The 22,811-nt window shown below is 45.3% G+C and overlaps 1 protein-coding gene across 1 annotated transcript in view; it reads left to right on the plus strand.

The window, feature by feature from the left end:
• Positions 1–7,852: 7,852 nt before the first annotated feature.
• The window catches only part of INPP5A (inositol polyphosphate-5-phosphatase, 40kDa), a gene marked incomplete at its 5' end in the record, with an annotated part of 32,147 nt that continues 17,188 nt past the window's right edge, over positions 7,853–22,811 (plus strand). The window contains 4 exons of the mRNA XM_009076441.1: positions 7,853–7,968; positions 10,504–10,599; positions 10,935–11,009; positions 21,258–21,331. Of these exons, the coding sequence (XP_009074689.1) occupies positions 7,853–7,968; positions 10,504–10,599; positions 10,935–11,009; positions 21,258–21,331 (361 nt within the window). The remainder of the gene's footprint in view (positions 7,969–10,503; positions 10,600–10,934; positions 11,010–21,257; positions 21,332–22,811) is intronic.

Genomic DNA, 22,811 nt, shown 5'->3' on the forward strand with positions numbered 1-22,811 from the left:
CCTGAGGGGAGAGGATAGCCTGTTTCTTCCTCAGCACGCTGACCACCGTGTTTGCATGTCTTGCACCGCTGAGAGTATTCTGGAGAGGAGCTTTAACACTGCGATAAAGTCTATTTCTGGTCTTAGGGGTATAAATTCTTTTTGAAATCACAACCTTCTTGTACCGGCAGTTTTCTTTGGCATACCTGTCTGATTTTGGATGGGTAAAAGAATTTACTTTGTTTAGCTTTGTCTCAAAAGGAAAAAGAGCAAAGGCTAGAGTCAAAATTAATAGCACATCTTAAAATCCATTACAACATCTCCCTTTTTTCTGACTAAAAGTGAGTGAAAAAGGCCACTCTAGAGAAAATAAAGAAGTTATTGCAGCTTTCACTTTTTTTGTAGAGTATGAAAAAGCTTTCTGTATGTTAAACAGTCTTGTGGACATCTGGCATGATTGGTTTTAATCTGCTGACTAAAAAGTCAGGATTAAATCTTGCTTTACACCTCTTTGTATTGCAGTCAGTAAAGTGACAGAGCTGCCCTGAAACAATGGCACTACTTATTCCACCCAATATGCCATGTGGTAGATCACCCCCTTTTTCAGCACCACTTCTCTGCAAAGACAATGAAGCATCTGGTGGGGTTTTCCTGTGTCCAAGATATTTTTTGTCAGTAATTTCACTCAGCCGCTCTGCTTAGCTCTCCCTTGGTGCTACTTTTTGAGACAGGGTTTGCCAAATCCAGTGGCAAGAGGTCAGGAGGCCAAAGTGATGAATTTTTATGTGCCTGTTCCTTGTGTTTCTGCTCAGTCATGATTCTTTGCGCGCTGTGCTGCCTCTGAAAGGGAGCCACAGTGAGCAATTTGTCCTCCCGGGCTGGGGAGAATGGGGAGGCAGATGAGTTAAAGTAGCGTGTGTGACTGCGGACAGAGCTGCGCACAAATGTTTCCTGACGGCGGAACAGAATCCTCCTGTCACTATTCAGCGCGAGAGGGGCTTGGGAGATTTGTAGCCTGTTGGCTTTCGATCAAGTGACAAATGAATTTAACAGCACTTAAAGATACAGCAGAAAGAATAGCACTTCACCAGCCATTGCCAGCTGTGAGCTTGAGAATGATGCTGCATTAACACTTCTGGTCTCATGTTCTTCCCGCTCTCAGAGCTCCCTGTCCATCAGCATGTTTGAGTCCTGGTTTGCTTAAGGAAAGAAATTTCATCTGTGTTTCAGGAACTCTGTAGAATGTTCTTTCTGGTTGCTGATCCAGTCAGGTCTCATCCCCTCCAGAGGGTCATTGGTCCTTACTGGCAGGAGGACCCTGGTAGCCACGTGTCTGGCAGAGCTTTTTGTCCCTCTCAGCAGTGCTTGCTAACACCTGGTGGGGTCAAATGAGCCAGGGATCTCATTCCTTGTGGGGTTAAATCCCTCTGTATCCCCAGCCAGTGCTGTGAAGTTGCTGTTCCTCCAAATCTTTTTCTCTGTGATCTGCTGTGTCGCTAGTTGGCCGAGGGCCATTGGTGGTCAGCAGCTGAACTTTGGACCTGTCAGTGGAGGTTGTGTCCTGGCAGGTCCTGGACATTGCTGTAATGCACTGCCCTCTCTTCTCACACAGCCACAAACCACACCAGAGAGGACACAGGGCTGCCTCACCGAGTGATGGAGAGGGGTGGTATGGAGAACATGCCACCCTGTTTCCTCTCTCCATGCTGACTACTTTACCCCATAGCTGTTTCCATGTGTTACTAGTCTTTATTGGGTATGGGGGGTTGTCGTACATGTGCTGATCTCTGGGTCCGTCTTGCCCTTCATCAGGGATAATATAGCAAACCTTGGGCCCACACCTTGCACAATATTTTACAAAGATATCCTTCCTTCATTTTATCCCAAAACATTTATTTTAATGTGTGAAAAAGGGCTCCTGGAAACATGTGAACTCATGATGGTTTAAGTCTTGTTGAAGAAGCACCAGCCTGCTGGTGTGCAGTGTGCCCGGGGACAGCCTGCTCCTCGGTGGAGTCGGTGCTGCCACAGCCAGGGACTTGACACTTGCATGGCCACCATGGTGGGAGAGGGACAGTTCAGCAATCCCGCCTCATGGCTCTCTGAGTTATTTGAGCATAACTAGCTGAAAAGAATTATTTGAACTTACAGGCTGCTGGACTCGTATTCCATTTCAAAAGCGAATAAAGGAGCAAATGATGTGGAACCAGACAGGGAGTACATCGATGAGAAATGAATGAGATATGGCAGGATGACAAAGAGTTGAGTCAGGGTGGTAGGGCAAACAGAGAAAAGGGGAAAATGCAATGAGGAGATCATCCACATGCTGCATCAGCGAGTCATCACCTGGTCAGCCAGGTTTTAGTCTCACCATAGCATCGTACAGCACACAGTGAATTTTACATTCCCAGCTTATTCAGGTCTGGAAACCAGATGCAGTGAGCTGGGAATTATTTTGCTGTCATGTTTGTTGCCTTAAAAAGTAGAGCTAACTTGGAGGGTGTTCTTTTCACATAGGCAGGAAACAGTGGAAGAACATGAACATCTCTCCCACTTTGCTCTACATGCCTGTGACCAGCTGATGAGCTGGAAGGCACACATGCATCCTAGAGGGCACATCTCTGTCCCGGAGGGCACAGGTTCCTCCTGAAGGGCACCCATCCATCCCACAGTTGTGCTCAGGCTTAGTGAGAGCCGAGGCCTGAGCTGCTGACAGCCCACAACACACTCATGCCTCATGCAAGGCACTGTCCTGTTCCACTCTCAAATCTCCTCTTTGTTTAAGGGACTAGGGTTTTTGGCTGTTTTGCATGATAGGAAGAAGAAAAAAGTTTTGTACTTCTTTATATTTACTAATTTTGTGATTTTAAAGCATTCAGGGTCCCCCTAAGGGCATCTAAATTTTAGGTACAATACATGGTTTGATTTCAGAGTTGTCCAACACTTCATGTTTTAGAAGTCAGCTCCTGGTGATCCCTGCTGCTGTGAGCCTACTTTGTGGCAGCCAAAGGGTCACAGTCTCCAGAGGTTAGGCCTTGACCTCGAGCTGTGTCACACCATTGATTCTTTACAAAACCCTCCAGTGATCTGAAGAGCAAACTCCTGAGTTTCCTCCTTTTGGGTGTGTTTCTGAGGCTCACTGTTGGTTCTGAGGTGAGGTGGGAGCCCATGCTGTGCAGCAGCTGTTGGGGCTTGGCCGTGGCCCTGGGCCCGGCTGGGGCGGGAGCTCCCTGCGAGGGCTAAGGACAGTGAAGCTGACACGCTCATTGCTTGGAAGCCTGCAGTGTCCAGTGCTGGAAGTGAGTCAAGAAGCACCAAAGAATATATAGGTGTTGTCTTGGCTTAAACTTTTACTGCCTGGTGTTAGTGCTCCCATGTTTCATTTCTTACGGCTGTAAGAAAACATGAAATTTGGAGGCAGCAGAAGCACTAACACCATCAGCACACACACAGGCAAATGTTGCCACACAAGACAAAGGCAATTGCAAGCCACACGGGAGCAGATGGGGTTCACAGGCTATTTTGCTTTCAAAATGAAAAGAAATAGAGGTTTTTAGACTGCAAGTTAGATAAAAGCAAGCTTAGCTATAAGGAGAGAAGCTGCCTCTTATTTCATTCCTCCTGAATTCAAGAGAACAGGGGATTTTGCATTTGTCTCCAGAAACAGATTTACATCACAGATTCTGTGTGCTTCATCAAAGCCTTTGCTGAACAGAAACAATACACACAGTCCTCTGCTTGGTCAGCTGGAGTGTAAAAGGGTAAGTGCTCTGAAGGTTTCCAGCAAGGAATTTTTCAAGCTGGTGTTGCTGCATAGCCAAAGCAGAAAAAATAATGGAAGAGAAATAATAGCATGTCTGTGTAAATCTGAAGAGGTTCACACCTTATGGGACAAGACAGCATATATTGCATATATGGAGAGGATTTCATTAGGAACATTTGGACTGTTCCTGTAATTATGGAAAAGCAAATAATTGTCTTTGAAAACTCCCCCAGGACAGCTTGACATCAAGTAGTGGTGCAGAATGATTAGGAAGATGGACAGGAGAAAGGAAGGGATTTTCTATCAGACGGGTACCAGGTTCCAGATCTTGTAGTGCTGCGGGTTTATCCAGACACGAATGTGCCTTATCACTGCTAGCAAGTGAAGTCAAACTGAGACCTTAAAAAGGGGCGGGGGAACCCTTTGCCTGAAAACACTGCCCCTTTGCCCACAGAGGCCCCACACAGTTCCTGATTCATGCAGGTGCTGGACAACTCCAGGTAAATTGCTTGTGAATTAGTGTGTAGATTCCTTGCTGAAATCAGTCCGGAGATCATACTCAGGAAAGCTAAATGAGAGAATACAAAGAGGTGTGGAACCTGACCAGAGAGCCAGAGAGAGAAAACAAGAAGGTGATCAGCATGCAGGTGAGTATGTGTGATGGAAAAGGAGTTCCAGACTGATCTGTAATCTTGGAATATCTGAGAGGCAGAGGCCTTTTGGAATTCATCCACATTCTTTTCTGAAGATGAGAATTAAAGAGAGCCGTCATTGCCACCAGCTGTTGGCACAGAGCAGAGCTGCTGAGGCCAGAGGCCGTGGTCTGGGGCCTGGAGAAAGGTGCCACCGGCACGGGGCACTGAGCCGGCCGGGCCAGCACCGAGCCAGCTGCTCCAGTGCTCTCCCCTACCCGGTCTGAGGTCTGCAGCAGCCACACTGCATCCCGAGCAAACTCAAGCAGGAATCGCAGCTGTTGCTGCCAAGGAGGACTGAGCTGGGCGGTGTTTGGGGCAGTCCCGGAGCCAGTGAGTGTCGCTGACCGCAGGCAGGTGCGCCATGTGGCAGCCGTGCCCTTACCTGGACCCTCGGGTCACTCAGCAGGGCCTGCAGGGCAAATGGGAATGGTCTGGCCTTGCCTAGTGACACACTGTGGTAACCTTGTCATGAATTATCTCAGTTTCTGGACAAGAAAATGCATTTTGCAATGAACCTAGTGTGGCTGATGTGAAATCGAGACCAAAGAAAGGCGAGCTGTTTGCAGCAGGGGTCATTGGTTTTAGGGAGGTAGGAGATCTTTGGGACAATGGGAGCATGAGGATAGTGTTTTGGTGCTGAGTTTTTTTGGTCACACACACCACCCAAAGAGGTATTTTAGAGTATCAGCAGTGCCCTGTGGAACAGCAGCGGTGCAAGGGCTCTCGTTCCACCTGGCTCCTCCGCCACCGCCACTGCCCTGGCATGAGCTCATTCCTCCAGGAACATCCAAAGAGAAAGTCATTTTCGATATTGATACCAAGTGGCTGCTCATTAATACTTGTTTGTATTTGTTCTTTGTTTGACTGACATTAACTAACTTACAAGCTCCTGGCAGCTTACAAGTGCAGTAGCTGCTCTGGGACGTTATCACTGTTTACATACAGTCAAAGGTAACACAAGTTAATATATAGTCTAAGGGATATTTTTTCAATAAAAGTGTATGTCCTCTTGGATGGAGTTTGATTGCTGTGCCATGGGGGATTGAGCCTTGTGATGTCCGTGCTGTTTGCAGCTGCTGTGGGGCCAAAAACCTCTCTGCAGCTGTGAAAAGTCAGTGACAATAAGCTCCGTTTCAATGGCAGACAGTTTATAAACCACAGTGTTGCCTGTCAATGCACAACTCTTATTGACTCAGAAAGTTACATTTAACTTTGTTTTTTCTCACTTGCAAATTTTATTCCTCTCACATCCTGTGGCTCGGTGAATTTGCTACTGGTGCATACCCAGGAAATCCTATCAGCCCCTCAGAGATAAGGAGGAGCCCAGACAAGACAGGTGTTCCTGTTATTCCCAAAGTAGCAAATCTTTTACTTTGCTGGTTATTTCAAATACTATTTGCATCTAGATAATAACAAAAAAAGCATCTGATTATCCTAATTCAATAAGTGTCTTACTGATTTTGGGTTTTGTGCAGCATTTCAAAAGAAGTATTTCACTATCATAATTAGATGATACATGTACCTCTGTCTTTTCTGTCCTGCCAGAAGCCACATAGAATGTAACTGGAATAAAATGAAATATCTCAAATGTAATTGATTTGGTTGCTCATGTGCTCAAGACCTTACTTCACCTGACTCCTATTAGCAGACTTCAGACCCTGCTCTGCATTCGCAGCCACAAACAAATCTGTGTCAGCATGTGCAGCTCAATGCACAGCTATTGCTCAATGGCAACTGTTGCTGAACTTTTCTAATCATAAAGAAGCAATGCATATATTCTTTCTCTCCTTTGTTTAGAAGAATTCAAAGTAATAATAAGTCCTCAGAAGAGTATTCAAATAATTGGGGAAAACAGTACACATCTTTAGCACTCATTGAAGTACAAGCATGTAATAGCTCAGCCCACACATCAAGAGATGCACTCAGGGACTAAAGGATGTTCAGGAACCAGGGGTGTGTTGCTCAGTGAAGAGTGAGCCGCAGTTGTCAGCCGAGTGGCAAGCAGCAGTGCAGCCAGAGCTGCTCAGTGTTTCCCTGTGCACGGGGTATGGTAGGTACGTTACAGACCATTGCCCGTTTACGTCTGTACACAATTGTTTTGACGTCTGTGTCCCTTTCTGCTGTAAGGATGCAGAACACCTTGCTGTGTGGTGTATATGCAGGGAGCAGGTGTATTCTGAAGGTGTGTTATGCTGTAAATCATAAGCATTGCCAAGTTTAGAAGAAATTGTAGGTTTGCCTCTTGTCAATACAAAAAACATTCCCTCGTAGCTATGCGTAACAGGGCGTTGTCACTATATTCCAAGGGCATTGTCAGGAGAGTTGTTGCTATGTTGTACAATTCAATACACATAAGTGATTGTGAGGGATTTTTTCAGAAGTACGAGAAAGCATCTACCTGTGTGGAGTACGGGAAAACAGGAATGGGATCCTGCTGTGTTTGATGGGGAAAGGCTGGATGCTGAGCTCTCTCGGCTCAGAGCACAGCTCTCCTCCAAGCTTTGTAACCAAATCTTGTTTCCTAAGAAAATTTTTTAAAATAAATAAAGAAGCTATGTAGAATTTTGATATCTGATTTCCCCTCTTCTGCCCTTGTTACAAGTGTGCCTCTGAGGGAATACCCAGCCAAGAACAGTGGGTTTTCATAGCATTTTGATTTTTCTTTACTAGCAACAAAAAAATCCTTCATGAGCAGACTTGCCTATAAAGGCATATGGTCCCGAAAGTTTTCTGCATGGGTGACTACGACTGTGTAGAAATTGAAAGGAGGAGGAAAAAAGGAGTGCTCTAGCTTGTATAAGAAATGAACCTTTGCCCAATCACTTTTGTCTGTGAATAAGGTAACTTTTTGTGTGTGTGAAATTTGAAAGCAATAAGGTATGTGGGTCCTTTCTCTGTATTGCTTCTCAAGAGCCGATCGCAGGGTTTTCTTTTGGAGCTGGCCTGAAGTTGTGAGATAAAGCAGCTCAGGGAAAAAAATGTTCTCAAGCAGATGCCTTTAAGAGACAGAAATCATGAATTTGTTGAATTGCAACCACTCTGGGGGTGGCTACAATGACTTTTTGACAGTGACAGTAACTCTGCCGTGTCTTTTCGAGCCCTTCTTTGGCCCATTCACTCTGGAAAGCTGCTTAAGCGCACTTAAGCGCATTAGCATTTGGATGCTCGGGGGCCGTATTGACCCTCATTTGGAAAGTTTAAATGAGTGAAAGATGGAGCGATTTGTTAGGGCTTTAGAAACCAGCTTTAGAGAGTGGCGGGTTTTCCGCTCTGGTTTGTTCGGGTGCTTGTTCTAATCTGGTGTGCTGTTTGAAGGGACCAGACTGATTTGTGACACATGAGCCCAAAGCGCTCTTTTTTCGGGCTTGACCCGATTATCTGGTCTGTGCTCTGAATTTCAATCGCTGCGTCGCAGGGAGCACCGGCAGGAATGAGTCGCTGCTGGATTACCTCCCGAGCTCCGCGTGGACACAGATGGCAGAATGGTCATGGCATGTCCGAGTGGGCAAAGGCGTCGTCCGGCAGGACTGGGTGGGTGCGAGGGACAGGTAGGAGGGCTGTGCATGCAGTCAGTGGTCCCAGGAGCGCGGCCCCACAGCGGTGCGGCGTGCCACTCCTCCTCCTGGCACTGCGAGTTTAACCAGCCACCACCACCATCTTCCCACTCCTCCTCCTGGCACAGTGAGTTTAACCAGCCATCACCACCATCTTCCCACTCCTCCTCCCAGCACTGCAAGTTTAACCAGCCACCACCAGCATCTTCCCACTCTTCCTCCTGGCACAGCGAGTTTAACAAGCCAACACCTCCTCCCAGCACTGCAAGTTTAACCAGCCACCACCAGCATCTTCCCACTCCTCCTCCTGGCACAGTGAGTTTAACCAGCCATCACCACCATCTTCCCACTCCTCCTCCCAGCACTGCAAGTTTAACCAGCCACCACCAGCATCTTCCCACTCCTCCTCCTGGCACAGTGAGTTTAACCAGCCATCACCACCATCTTCCCACTCCTCCTCCCAGCACTGCAAGTTTAACCAGCCACCACCAGCATCCTCCCGCCCTTCTCCTAGCCCTTCCAAAACAGTGCCTTAAAATCCTGCAGGGCAGATGAGGCTCTCCAGGACAGCCTGTGCCCATGGGGCGAGTGAAACCTGGGGGCAGACACCTGCAGCCCCCCTGGTGTCACAGCTGTGTTTTAGGGCAGACCCGGACTCTGAGATGTGTAATCTGTGGATGTGGCGCTGCTTTTGGGGAAGGAGTCAGGAAATGTCTGTCAGGAATGGGTATCTTTCATTCAGTGAGATGAGGAATTGGCACCTGTTCCATTCACAGACTTGAAGAAAAAGATCAGATTTTTGGATTTTTACCAAATGACACTCAAGTTACCCTTGAAAAATGAAATTGCTCAGCTTGCTGCTATTGGCCTGTACTGTGGCAACACGCAGGATCCTTATCAAAGATCACATCTTTTATCAAATGGCAGCAAAATGTCCACTGACAGCTTGTTCCCTTTCTGGCACTGGTGACCGTAGCTGAGGTCTAAAGCATTTGGAAGCAGGTGGATTTTTGTTTAAATACATGTTTGGCATGTATTTCTGCCTTCAGGAGAAAGGGAGAATGGGGAAGGGAGAAGCGAGCTGTGGGTTCATGACATTGTGGCTGATAGATCCTGCACCTCTGAGCAAGAATCCCATTATCAGGTATTTCTGTTTGTGAGAGGAAGAAGCATGTAGTAGGATGTGAAATCCTATTGCCCTCTTACCATGGAATGTATCTCTTTTACAAGTGATAATTATGCAAAATGAAAATCTGTTGTCTGGGCATTATGAAAAGGAATGGAGCAGGCAGAGCAGGGAAGTCAATCTTTGCCTCCCCTTGACTGAGTTATTCTCTTTAGCACACTTCTGTTAGGAACCTCTAGCAGTGTAAGGTTTCATTTGGGGCAGTCTTTGACAGTATCTGTATCCAGGGCTGTGCATGGATCCTGTCAGCACTTGTACCTCAGCTGCAGCTGAAGATGCTGAGCTGCCTCATAGGTGTGGGGGCACATCTCTGCCTTTGAGTAATGCCAAGGTATCATCAGTTCCCCTTTCTGACTTCTGCCTTGTGGTTCCCAGCAGCCAGGCAGAGGGGCCGGGGTGCCAATGCGCAGCGCTCAGCGTGCGGGGCAGCCTGCCCACCCTAGCCCACAGTGAGGATGGAGTCTATCCCTGCGTTTCAAAGCACTTCACATACTTAAAGCTTCTCTAAAAGTATCGGTGCAGTGAATCTAAAGTATGCTTTTAAGTTAAATTTATGTCTAACTGCTTTGCTAAGAGCTCCAGATTTTCACCTGTTGCCATGCAGTAGAGCAGGCCCTTGGAACAGCCCATTGCCAATGAAGCTGGGCCCCAGCCAGGCAAGCGGCCAATGGATCGAGGCCCAGTGCTTCCATGGAAATCCATACCTCTGTGCCTGATAAAGTGTTGATTTATAATATGTTCTAGGCGCCCAGTCCTCAGAATACCTAGAGATGTGATGTTGTCACTTACAAGGATGACGCACAGGGGCTTTGCTATCTAAAGTGAAGTGTGAAACTTGCAGTCAGATTATGTAGGCATTGCTTGGACTTGTAAAGTGTATTTGGAACATGGATTTGCAGGGCAGATGTTTTTACAAACAAGAGTTAACCATCAGAACTGCAGTGCCAATGTATTTATCAGCTCTTAATAGGCAGCACAGAACTCGGCTGTAAGAAGTGGTTTGGAGGATGTTTACAAGTAATATGTGATACACCTACACCTGTAAAAGAACATGTGTGTGTGGTAAGAAGTTGAATGACTGTTTGCCTTCTCTGATTGTATCAATTTCTTAATATTGCCTGTTTCTCTCTAAATGGTAATTGAGTTTATTGTTTCAAGTCCATCAAGAGTGGAAGTTACTTAAATTAGCAATGCTTTGTATTTTGACCTACAGCAAATCATATTTCCAGGTGGGCACTGAAGATGCATCGATTGGTAGTGTTCAATTTAATCTGGCCTTCTGTTGCCTCTCAACTCATTCCCTTTCTCCCTTTGTGTTTTCCTTAGACACTATGTGCGAAGGCCACGATGCAGACCATCCGTGCAGCTGACACAAATGAAGTAGTCAAGCTAATATTTCGTGAATCTGATAATGACCGAAAGGTAAACAACTTAATGCCCTGAGTACCCTGTGCAAATAGAAACGGTGTTGAACGTTCAACTTTCTTTTCTACAAAGCATGAATATAGTTGTTCCACATTGATAATGTAAAGGGAGGGAAGGGCTATAGATTGTCACACCTAATGCCCAGTTAATTGGATCTGTTTAAGTGACTGCCAGCCAAGCAAATGGGCAGGCTGACAAGGGGCTTTGGACCTGTGGAAGTGTCGTGTGGTTTTAAAGGGCTACGTGTCTCCCAAAGGGTCACTGCCAGCTGCTGGGCCATGGGTAGCCGAGTCCAAGAGCTTTGCTGACCTTGCTCCTGTATTTTTTTTTAGGTTATGCTGCAGTTAGAAAAGAAGCTCTTTGACTATTTCAATCAAGACGTTTTTAGAGATAACAATGGCACTGCGGTAAGTTCATTGCTAAACACTTTTGAAGGACTAAGTTGGGAACTCATACAAATTGTGTTTCTCTAAGCAGCCCTTTATCCTTATCAGTCCTCCTTTCTGCAGAATGAGAAGATATAATTCATCCAACACAATAACTACTCCAGATTTTGTCATCACTTATTCGGTTATTTTGTGTACAGGCTCTTACCTTTGGCATGTTTACCTTCTTTTCCGTAGAAAATACTGTGAATTAAATGTACATGGCAATTCACTTTTCTTCACTGTCCTCCGGTCTGCATTTCTTCAAGCATCCTCTTTCCTTACTAGCTCTTTGTTGTGCACCACAGTAACTTAGGAAAAGCCCTTCATACCAAGCTGTTCTGAAAATATCTGGGTCTTCTGAGTGTACAAAATGTACTAGAAACACAAGGATAAGTAGAATAGAAAGCTCAAGCCCTGCAGCAGACTGTCACTGCTTGGGCAAACACAGAGGGCTTCCCAAGAGGGAGCCGACAGGGAGCACTAATGCTCTGATCTGTAATCAGGACTATGGCTTTTCTGTGAAGGGTGTAATTAGATCTTCTGTGGGGTGATTTTATTTCAAAGTGTAGCTGCTTCATTTTTGAAAGTCCATATATCACTGCTTGCAGCTTTCTCCGTTTCATCTAAGGTTCCTGGGGGTTATATGTCTAAAGGAGTATGTCATGGGCCCTAGTCCCCAGCTCCAGGTTAGCCGCACTGCTCCAGTCAGAGTGTCTCTGCTTTGTGCCCAGGGATGGAGTGCACACAGGGTCCATGACTCTCCCTCTCCTCTCCTCTCCTGCCTACAGCTCATTCTCTCGCCATTCACGGGGAGCTGGGCTGTTAGAGGGCTGCAGGGAAGGCTCTAAGGCAGGGAGGGCAGCCGGAGCCCTAGTCCCCTCTCTGGTATAAAGCTGACTTCACCTAGGAGATCAGCTCTGTGTGAAAATCTGAGACCTCCCTCATTTGTGGGGGTGAGAAGACACGCGAGGGATGCGACGATCGGGTCCCCTGGGAGCGCCTGCCCTACCCCTTGTGCAGACTGTGCTCGCCGCGAGGGTACTGTGTGCCTGCCTTCAGCACAGCTGCTCTGAGAGCAGGGGCTTTGGGCTGTACTGGCTTTACATTTACAAGGTGAATGCTTCCTTGGGTAATATGTAATGTTTCTTTCACTGGTGTTTTGCAGTTTTGGGGACATTTAATTCAAAGCTCTAACTCTCTCAATTCCTGTTTTCATACTAATCTTGTCCCAGATTTTCCTCTACATGTATTATTGCAACTTTTTCAGCTTTTTCTTAAAACAACCCAAGTGTCTGTTGTTCGTATTTTGCCCCAGGACATTCCTGAAGCTGAGCAGAGCTGTGCTTGGTGCTGCCACTTGCCACGTCCTAGTGTTACTTCAGACAGCTGCTGGTTGGCTTTGCATCCAGGGCCGTGGGGTGTGAAGGCACAGGCCGAATCCCACTTAAACACATTCCATTTCAAAATCAGGAGTCATTTCATTCATGCATCAAGAAGCAGGAAATCTTCTAGATCAAACATGGAAGGAAAAGATAAATGATATAATGAGCCATTGGAGATAATCTAATCTTCATGGTCTAGTTAAACACGCAGCACCATGATCACTAAAAACAAACTACCTATCTAAAAGGATAAATGTCTCTGTGCCGAATTCAACCCAAAAAATCCATCGCATCCTTCATCAACCGCCGGTCTTGTACCAGCCTGACAGAAATTTAATTCAAGCTGGCTCCTGAAAATAATTATTGTATTTTAAGAGTAGTAATCATTGGTCGGGACATGATTGAATGTGTCCATGCCTATTGACTTTTTCTATGATTTATAGCTTTGTTTAGTCGATATTCCCATCGAAATTGTATAATTAATTATAAGTGGGGCTGTCAGATCTGCAGGATGGAGTGCCCTGATGAGTATTTGGGAAGATTAAATTTTCCTTAGCTGTACCAATGCAAGGCTTGGGAATTTTCACAGCACTGTGGCTGTTGGATAAAGATGTTTTCTGTGTGTTTAGCAACTGCTTTAGCTCAAAATCCATTGATTTTTCTGAGAGTATGTTTTTTATTAGTGCAGTGTCTCTCAGTAACATTGTGTACGGAGGTGACAAGACCTGACAAATATTTGTTATCAACAGCCTACTTTATCATTGTCCATACACAGTTATTCCTTCCTTTTTACATTGTAATCAACAAAAAGCATCTTAAGATATATTTATAAAAATTATTATTTTTATGATAAATCTGATATAGATACAAATTACCTGTTTAACAGAAATTCGGTTTAAAATGCATAGTAATCTGTCAGGTCTAATTTTTCCAAACTAATTTGTGGCTTATCCAGACTTACCTGTAGCTTATGCCACTGTTAGCTTAGCAATTACTTGTATTGATTACCTCAGAGTGCAAGGACCGTTCAGTGTCGTTGTATTTCAGAAAGGAACCCCCAGATTTATCCAGCTCTGTGGTGACAGGAAAAAAGATAAAACCTGTTTGAAAACAGCTGTAGCAATAATGTAAAGCTGTCTTAATATTTGATTCGTATGTTCTGAGTTGTACGTCAGAGCTGTGGCCCATCAGACCGACCAGACTGTGACTCCATCACCACACAGAGCTGTGCTGTGTGGGTGTGCACTAGGAAAGGTGGGACAGGAGGAGGTACAGCATGTAGAGCTCCACCTTGGCATCAGGCAGATGCCACTGTAAGTTGTTGCTTTTCATTTAGCAAAAGCTCAGCACCTCTGAGCTCAGTAGGACAGTCAGGCTGTGCTGATCAGCTCTATGGTGTCCTCCTGCTCTGGGGGCTTGACCATGGATGCTGGCAAAGCACGAATGAAGCTTCTCTCATCTGCTCACACCTTCCCAGAGGCAGCAGCCCCTAGCTGGGAGCCACACCATGTCCCCACTGCCCCTCTATGCTCCAGCCCAGAGCACACGACGGGTCCCCATGTGGGGGGCTCAGGGCCCCAGTCCCTTGCATGGACTTCCCCACCAGGTCTGTGGTGCTGCCCACACTCCTGACCTCACCCTAGCTCCCCAGTATGTCACTCACACAAAATTTGGTTGTAGCTTTGGATTTACCGGCCCTTAGGCGATAAAAATCAGCTGCTAGAGCTTTCAGGAGAGGAGCAGTGTGCAGGGGGTTCCTGAATAAACCTGCACTTAACTGTTTATGATAGATCAGGCTGTAAGTGGGAGGGTTTTCAAAAGGAGTTCCCTGTTATTTTCAAAACAATCAAAAAAAAAAAGCAATCCAGGGTAATTATTTAATGAAAAAAATATAATCATATTATTGATTCGTACCAAAGAACCACAAGCGAAATTGTAGTTCTTCAATAGTCAATTAAATAAATTATAGCAAGAATGTAAAAACCTGTAATGACTACAGAGGAATGATTTAATCATTTGGAATCATCTGATAGTCTGTAACCACGATCAGAAATGAGGAATGGTGCCTACATTCCTGTCTGTCCTGTGATTTGCATCAAAGGATCAATCCAAGTGGAAGTTAGTGCACTATCCTTAAGATTTGGACCACAACGCTGTAATGAAAGTAATCAGTGAATTAATTGTCTTAAGAGTGGAACCTGATGTTATTCATGCTGAAATCCTCTTTTGCCCATTGATGTTTGTGGAAACTGGTGACTAATGGTGAAGCTGTGCTTGCTCTAGTAGTCCTGCATCCTGCTGGTTCTGGGTCCTGGTGTTCCTGTGCCCTGCTGGTCCTCCATCCTGATGGCCCTGCTGGTCCCATTCCCTGCTGGTCCCATGCCCTGCTGGCCGTGCCCCAGCCCGGCCGCTGTCCATCCCTGGGCTCAGCTCTTGATGTTTGTGGAAACTGGTGACTAATGGTGAAGCTGTGCTTGCTCTAGTAGTCCTGCATCCTGCTGGTTCTGGGTCCTGGTGTTCCTGTGCCCTGCTGGTCCTCCATCCTGATGGCCCTGCTGGTCCCATTCCCTGCTGGTCCCATGCCCTGCTGGCCGTGCCCCAGCCCGGCCGCTGTCCATCCCTGGGCTCAGCTCTTGGGCCAGAAGGGTTAGCCCAAAGGTGCTGCTACACACAGCTCCAGGATCACCAGTGGTGCAGAGGACACGGGTAGTGCACCAGCATTCATTCCAAACCAGATCTGAGAATGAACGAAAAGCTTTGTGATTTCCAGCCTGGATTTTCATGGAATGGAAGTGGTTCCATTTCTTACTCTAATTGCCCAGCAGTCCTCTGGATGCAGAGAGCAAGCAGTGAATTCCTATGGAGAGCAAGTTCTTACTCAGTTTCTGTTTTGAACAGGGAACTCCCTTCACAGAATAAATTCCCTTTATTCTGTGTGTCTGTTCAGCTTCAACTGATATGGTATGAGAAGAAAACTGTAACATGCTGTAAAAACTGATTGAGTTATAATGGTCTTGTTCTCCCTCTGCTAAGTAATGACTTAAAGTGATCTGTATCCTGCTAATTAACTTGGAGGTGTTACTGCAAACAGTTCAGGCAAACATACTTTTAAAATATAATTAATTTATTTCTGGGGTTTTTTAGTATTCCCAGGAAATCCTGACGTGGCATGCAAATGGAGCAGAAAGGTTTAGTCCATGAGGGACCTCTGTTAAGCTTTTTGCGAGGATATGTGTGCTCATGGAGGTTACGGATCCGACGTCACTGAAAATGTATTAATCAACAGCCAAGATATAGCACAATGCACTCTTCCCAATGGCCTTGGCTCTGACCCTTTTAAAGATAATGGGAATACTGTCCACTAGGAACTAGATTAGGACGATCAAGTGCATTTCATCAGGGTTTGACTTGAACCATGATCCCAGAGGTGAAAAGGCAGAGGTTTATCCACTGAGCCAACCAGCCCCTGTCCAGATAAAATCTTGACTATGATGTATAAGGGCAAATTAGGATAGAGGAAGGAAACTGATTGCTTAGGACCATTGCTACCTCGGACTGGCCATAAGAAGTCCTGCACATCCTGAAACTGCCTTTTTTATTTAAGGTGGTTGAGGTGCCTGATTTTCATGAAGTGCTAGTAGGAAAATGGCTTCATGCTCCATTCCTTTGTTCAGAAACAGCATTCCTGTGCCTGGAATTGCACTTGCTTTAGTGGTTAGTTGATATGCTGTTGGATAAACTGCAAAATGAGCAATGACAGAGATAGAAAATATTACCAATAAATTGTTCTCACTAGCAAACAAGAGATTGCAAGCACAAGTCAGTCTAGATGTGCTGGGTTAGCTATTTACTGCCAGCTTCAAATAAATGAATTATTCTGGTATAGAATTTGTCCATAGCACAAAGTTACAAATGTTATTTCATGACCTTTTGCCCCTTGTCCTGTCCTACACAGCTGCTGTAAGGCCCAAGGGCTGATTCAGGTGTACTGTGCTGTATTTCTTATTATTTATTATTTTAGGCATTGGTCCTGGTCTAGTCTAAAGAGTAGGTTCAGCATCTGTATTTGCACTCTGTAATGCAGTCTGTAGTATGATCTGCTAGCATGCTTTGGCCTAGGATACCCTTTGTTACCTGTGTGACATACAAAAGGATATCCAGGGAGACAGTGTTTGCACCTGTGTTCCAGTCTTCAAGTTTATGGATCTCCCCATCGTCCCTTACAGTGAATATCTGTGCACACGAGCACCCTACCTAGGCTTCCACATCCTGCCCCAAGTCTCTGGCAAGCCAAAGAAAGGTAGAAAGGTTCCTAATTCTTTTTTCACCATCTCTCTACAGTATCCCAACACTCTTGCACTCCCCAGCTGCCCCTCAAAACCTCCCAGGTGGGTGCCTGCCAGTCCTTTGAACCGTTGACACATGTCAGAGGAAGAGGTGCATTGTCAGAACAGGAACAAAGCAGCATTTCCCTGGGGGGCTCCACTGAAATCAGGGATTTTCTGGGCTGGCACAGGCCCCGTCAGCCCTCGGTGCTGCGTGTGCTGTGGTGCCTCGGCCACTGGGTCCGCATCATGCGGCCGTCAGTGCGCACAGCGCTGCCTTCAGGGGGTGGAGATACCTGCAGAAGTGTAGCATTATATAAAAACAGTGTACGTGGTACATTTATACTCAGTTACTTTGGAGGCTTTTTCTCTGAAACTTGATTTTAAAGAGCAGCTTCAGGAAAGAAAGATTCAAAATATACAGTAATGGATCACTTTACAAAGTCTTTGCAAGAGAAAGCAGTAGCTTTAAGATCAGCCAGAGTCATGTATGACATTTTCATGGGTAAGTGGGAGGGATCAGCATTTTCACAGTCCTTTATTTGAAGTCAGTAGATTGCTGAATCAGTTTCTCAATAATTTGCTGTGACTGGGAAGCTGGATACAATTACTGGTAAAATGACTGTATTTCCAGAGTCTTTTGGAGAAAAACGTGCTCCACAAGACTGGCAAAGGAGGTTACAGTGACCAATATCCACGTGTTTTAATTCTCTACGGTCATTTCTGTATGCTTATCTCCTATTTTTGGTCTGAAGCTTCATTTCCCTTTCACAGCTGTGAATTCTCTGGTGGGCCCTGCAGATGGATTTGATAAATGCTGCTAATATCACCTCCTGATCTACCAGTGCTCTGACTTTGGTCTGTAGGTCTTGATGAGTAATTGCTGTTGTTCTACTCCAATGACTGAATTAAGTTGCCCTGTTTTAAGGGGTTCATATGTGTGTGATTCCAGCCAAGGTGGCCCACATACCAGTGGCTGTTGACCTTTTACCAGTGTCACGTTGCTTTAGGCTGAAGCAACCAGAATTATCTTGATTTCTGCAATGGGCTAACCTGCATCATAACCCTCTGATTACTGTCAAGCTGCATAATGGTGAAATTTAGGATTTTGTGCATCGCCTTCTTCTCCACCCTGGCACGTAAATGCACATTAAGAGTGTTGCCAGGAGAAAGGGAGGGAAGAATGAAAGCCTTCAGCAGGTCTTACAGACAACACAGCACCCTGGAAACCAGCAGTTCTGGTGATTCCCTCAGGAGGCAATGGCACTGCAGCTCTAAGTGCTTTCAGTTCTTCTCGAAGGAAATAGGAGATACCGTTCACTGCGAGCGCAGTCGCTGGCACGCACACTGCCCGGCTGCGTTCCCGCGCACAGTGCGTCTCGGGTCTAGCTTATTACAGAGATGCTACTTGTGTGAGGGATGGTGTTTTCGTTGGGAAGGTGTTACTCAAATGTTCGTATTGGGCTGGTCACTGGACATTGTGGAGCAAATATCTCAGTATCAGCAACTCAGTATTGCCACAGACAGAACAGACCCTGATCATCCTCACTCTCATTTAGGTATAAATACATTGGTGAAACTGAGCTCGGGAAAAAAAACAGTCTTTTGAACTGCCTATGGCATAGAATTCCAGAATGAACTGCCAGTGACAGCATTTTAAAATCTCTGTGTAATTGCTCAAATTACCCCAGCACATCATGTAACACCTTAAGGATTTGGTTCTTAAGGATGATCTTTTAATGAGTAAATTAAATAGAGCAATCTATTGATTTTTAGCCTGTGAACTTAATTTCTTTGTCATTTTTAAGGCATTCAGAGTGGCAGACATACTCATGTTTACTGTTACAGCAGTGGCATTATTCACAGTGCTGTTTGGTGTGCAGCATGGAAATGAGTGAGCAGTTTGTGCTGAAAATTGCCGTGAAAGGAATATGTTCCAGGTGGGGTTTTTTAAAGACAATGTTAGATGCCATAAAGGTAAAGACATTACCCTATGAAATTCTGAGTGCTCCTCAGTATCATCTCACCCATGATGATTGCAATTCCTTTCTGTCGTATGAGGTTGCTCCATACTCCTGTCCTAAAGCAGATGCCCTCCGTAAGGGCAGGCACGTGTCTGTCTGCAGTCTGTGGATGTGTTTGGACAGAAGGTTACAGATACTGTAGCACAGTCACTTCATAGCTAGGAAACACAATTTAATAAAGCACACAATTATCCAGTATATATCAGGAGTTAAAAATTTTGCAAGTAATCCAGTGAAAATATTGGGCCATTTTACATGTGGGTATGGATTCTTCACCACAAGAATTCCCTAAATACTTCCAGACACCTAGCTGGGCTTTGGCATCCAGCTGGGTCATCGTGAGGTCTTGTCTGTGTTGTCTCAGGTTGAAGCTGTCCCTTCACCTGGGGAAACTTGGGGAACTTACAGAGGGCACAGCAGACAATACTGTGTCTTGTTTGTTATCTGTCACCAGTGTCAGCAGCTCATCTGCCTAGCACTGACACGGCTGCACACACAACTGCAGCAAACAATCACAGCAGAAACTTGAGTGGGTAGTAACGCACGTCCAGATGCCTAGTCCTCCACACCCCAGGCTTCACCGAGTTGGCAAATATCATCACAGCAAGAACAACCTGAATGTATGAAATTTGGGGAGAGTGGATTGGTCTGAGAGGACAATGTGTCGATTGAATGTCGCTAGCCCTTGGGATGCACATGAGTAATTTATACCATTGTGTTCTGTGGAGCATTGTTCTGTCATTCAGTCCTCACAGCTTAACGCCTCAGAAACAGCTCTCTTCTCCCACAGGTCCCCTGCCCTACCCCGAGCTGTTTACTTGGAGTGGTAGGAAGTGTGTATTTGCACCACTTTAATAGACATATATTTCAAATAAAAGTCTTAACTGGGGGTGGCAGCTGGTTTCCCTACCCCAGAGTCACGTTGGGCAGATGATGCCTTTAGGTGGAGACACATGGAGCAGGAAAGGGTTTCGTTTCATAGCCAGGGCGTGTGTATGTTTTGTGTGCATGCATACTGAAATACAGGCTCACAGTCTGGAAACGTGCGTGGTAATGGAAACAGCCTTTTTTCCTGAAGTACGCTGAGGCTGCTTCAGTGAGAACTGTGGGTGGCTGGACCAGCCCGGCTCTTTAAGGATTGAGCATATAATTAGATACATCCTGTAAGTTTCCACACAGATATTTCTAAATATTTATCCAAACCTAGTGAATTCCCAAGCTTTGGATCAGATGGTAAAGCATGTGCAAATTATCCACAGTTATTGGTGTTGCAGAACCTTTTCCAGTGTACCATCACCGTTTGGTGTCGGATGCACTGAAGTGGGAAAGCTGCCCATCACCTGCCATCCTTGTGTAAAGGTTCCTCCATCCACCAGCACGGCCTGGAGAGCCTGAAGAGAGCTGGGTAGGCTGGAGAGAGGGAGCTAATCAGCAGTGCAAGTGGTTCAGGTAGCTGCTTTTCACACAGATAATTAATGTGTACAAGCAGCTGCTAATTGCACGTTTCAGGAATGATTTATGAGGTGGCAGAGGGGAAAGAGGGACACAGTCTAATGTTTTTGGGAACCTCTGCCATTCATACAGTGGTATCAGCACAGCTGTGAGATGGGACATGATTAATGAAGAGCGGGCAAACACGCCGTGGCGCGGGACATTGTCAGAGCCAGCACTGCGTGCAGGGTGAGCCTTTGTCTTCAGCTCTCGGGTTCCCCGGGACGTCAGGCTGCCTGGGTTTGTGTCCATCAGAACCCTTACAGGTTTAATGCGGGCAATTATCAGTGAGTTGTTCTGAGCAGGTTTGTGTGTATGGACGAAGACTGGGGATATTTATTCTCTCTGTAGAGGTCCAGGGGAAAACAAGTGTGGCGAGGACTAATATTTAAATAGGACATGAAATCTAGGCTTAGGAGCATCTGTGTTAAGCACCTGATTCTGGTGCTCTGTCTTGACTGCTGCCTGGGAACACCTTTTACCTACTGTCACTTCTCACTCCATCTGCTGTCTGCCATGCACCACCCAAAATAAGTGTGAAGAAACACCACTTGTCTTTGCTTGGGAGGAGTGCACATCCTTGTGTTTATTGTACCTGCTTATCTGAGCCAAAGAGAACACAAAGTAATATGATACATTTTGCTGACATGCTCATGGGTTGATTAGCATATCAGTTTGCTGTGTTTTCTTAACACTAGTCTGCTTTAACTCTGAACAGATTGCTATAAAATTTGAGGAAATATAGCCTTCCTGCAGTAGTGCACATGCAGGTCAGTGTTTCACTGAGAGGAAAATGAACGTTTTGAGCACTTTTCTCAATGCACTGTTTATGTGTCAAAATAGTCCAGGGTGGTTTGCACTGTATTTTAAAACCTATTCTGTGAGGGATATACCTCCAGCTGTGTAATCAAAGTCTCTGTTTATTTCCTTTTATATCATGTAGTGTTTTTTAACTACTGCAGTTCAACATTAAAGAGTGAATGCATTTATTTCTGTCTTTTATAGCTTTTAGAATTTGACAGAGAGCTGTCAGTCTTTAAAGACAGATTGTATGAACTGGACATCTCATTTCCTCCCAGGTAAGATTCATATATAATCCATTTATCTAACTGGCTAAAACATAATTGTTACTGGCACTGTAGGTAAAATGTGAGTGTTCCCATACTTATTGCAGAAATGATAATGATGTGTGTTCCTTTCATGAATGTTTGTTCTTCCCACATCCCCTCCATCATTACATAAACCACGTGCCAGTACTGCTCTGTAGCTCATCATTTGGGTTCTGCTGATCCTGTCTTTTATAGCTGCTCTTAAAACAGACCTGGCAGGATTGTGTCCTCAGAGATGCGTATGGACTTCTAAAGGCTGGGCCCAGACCACCTGTTAAATTACTTTATTGCGGCCATAAAGACAGTGTTTGCCTCAAGCCGTTCGATGACTCAGGCAGTGGCACTCAGCAGGAGCTGACTGGACGCAGGTTGCAGAGCCTGGAGCCATCGCTTGGGGGACTCCAGGAGGGGAATCGGGAAGATTCTGTGTTTTCAGTAAACATCACAGAACTGCTGAGGCTGTTAGAACAACCTGTCTGGCTTAACACACATGCCTCAGCTTCATCCCTGAGCTGGACTTCTGCCATGAGTAGACAAGTATTGCTGCCACACAAACCCAAGATTTTTGTGAATCGCAGTCAGTTCCAGGGAAATATGTGGAAAATTTTAAACGTGTGGCCCCTGTCCAAGAGTGAAGTCAAGTGCCACAGCTGGTTTAAGGGGAAGAAATACTGCATTCACAAAGAAAAAGTTTGGGAATTGATGGAAAAAAAGATAGGTAAACCCATGCTTTTTATATACCTTTTTTTGAGTAGATACAATACTTTTAAATATTGCTATTTTATCCTTCATCGACAGATAGAAAAGTATAATGTTTTGGCATACACTAAGAAAAAAATTTGGAAAGCTTGCCTTTTTGTGATCATAATCTCATTACTCCTCACCAGCCAGCTGTGATACTCATTGTATTGATCCCTGGGGACAGTGGAAGTATGCACGGAGAGGTTACCGCCGCTCTAAATTGTCCTTATTGATTGAATATGATAACAGGAGACCAGCAGTGTGTACATTTCTGAATGTGTCTCACGCCTCATGTACCTGGTCAGGGCAAAAGGGGGTGAGGGGAGGTGACAGGACTTTTTGACAGACATCCTCTCCTACCTGACTTCACCAGCATTAGTGCTTCCTGCCAGCACAAGTCTTGGCACAAATACGCTGCTGCATGAAGAGTTTGCAGATCCTCCAGACCACTCTGTAAGTGCTGCTTTCAAGCAAAGATCAGAAACTTGGCATGAGTAGTCTGTGTTTGTCTTGGTTCTACTCACTCTGTTTCCTTCTTAACAACTAGGTAATAGTAATAATAACAAAACAGTAATAAATCTGTACATACTGAAAGCTGGAATGGAAGGGATGAGTTTCAGTAACACAAAATGTCTCCATAATTGAGCATAGAATATTGATAAAATAGGAGAATTGAATATGAGAATACTGCAACAAAACCAAGATGTAA

The sequence above is a fragment of the Acanthisitta chloris genome, unplaced genomic scaffold (assembly GCF_000695815.1).
Source record: "Acanthisitta chloris isolate BGI_N310 unplaced genomic scaffold, ASM69581v1 scaffold42566, whole genome shotgun sequence".
NCBI classification, from domain to species: Eukaryota; Metazoa; Chordata; class Aves; order Passeriformes; family Acanthisittidae; genus Acanthisitta; species Acanthisitta chloris.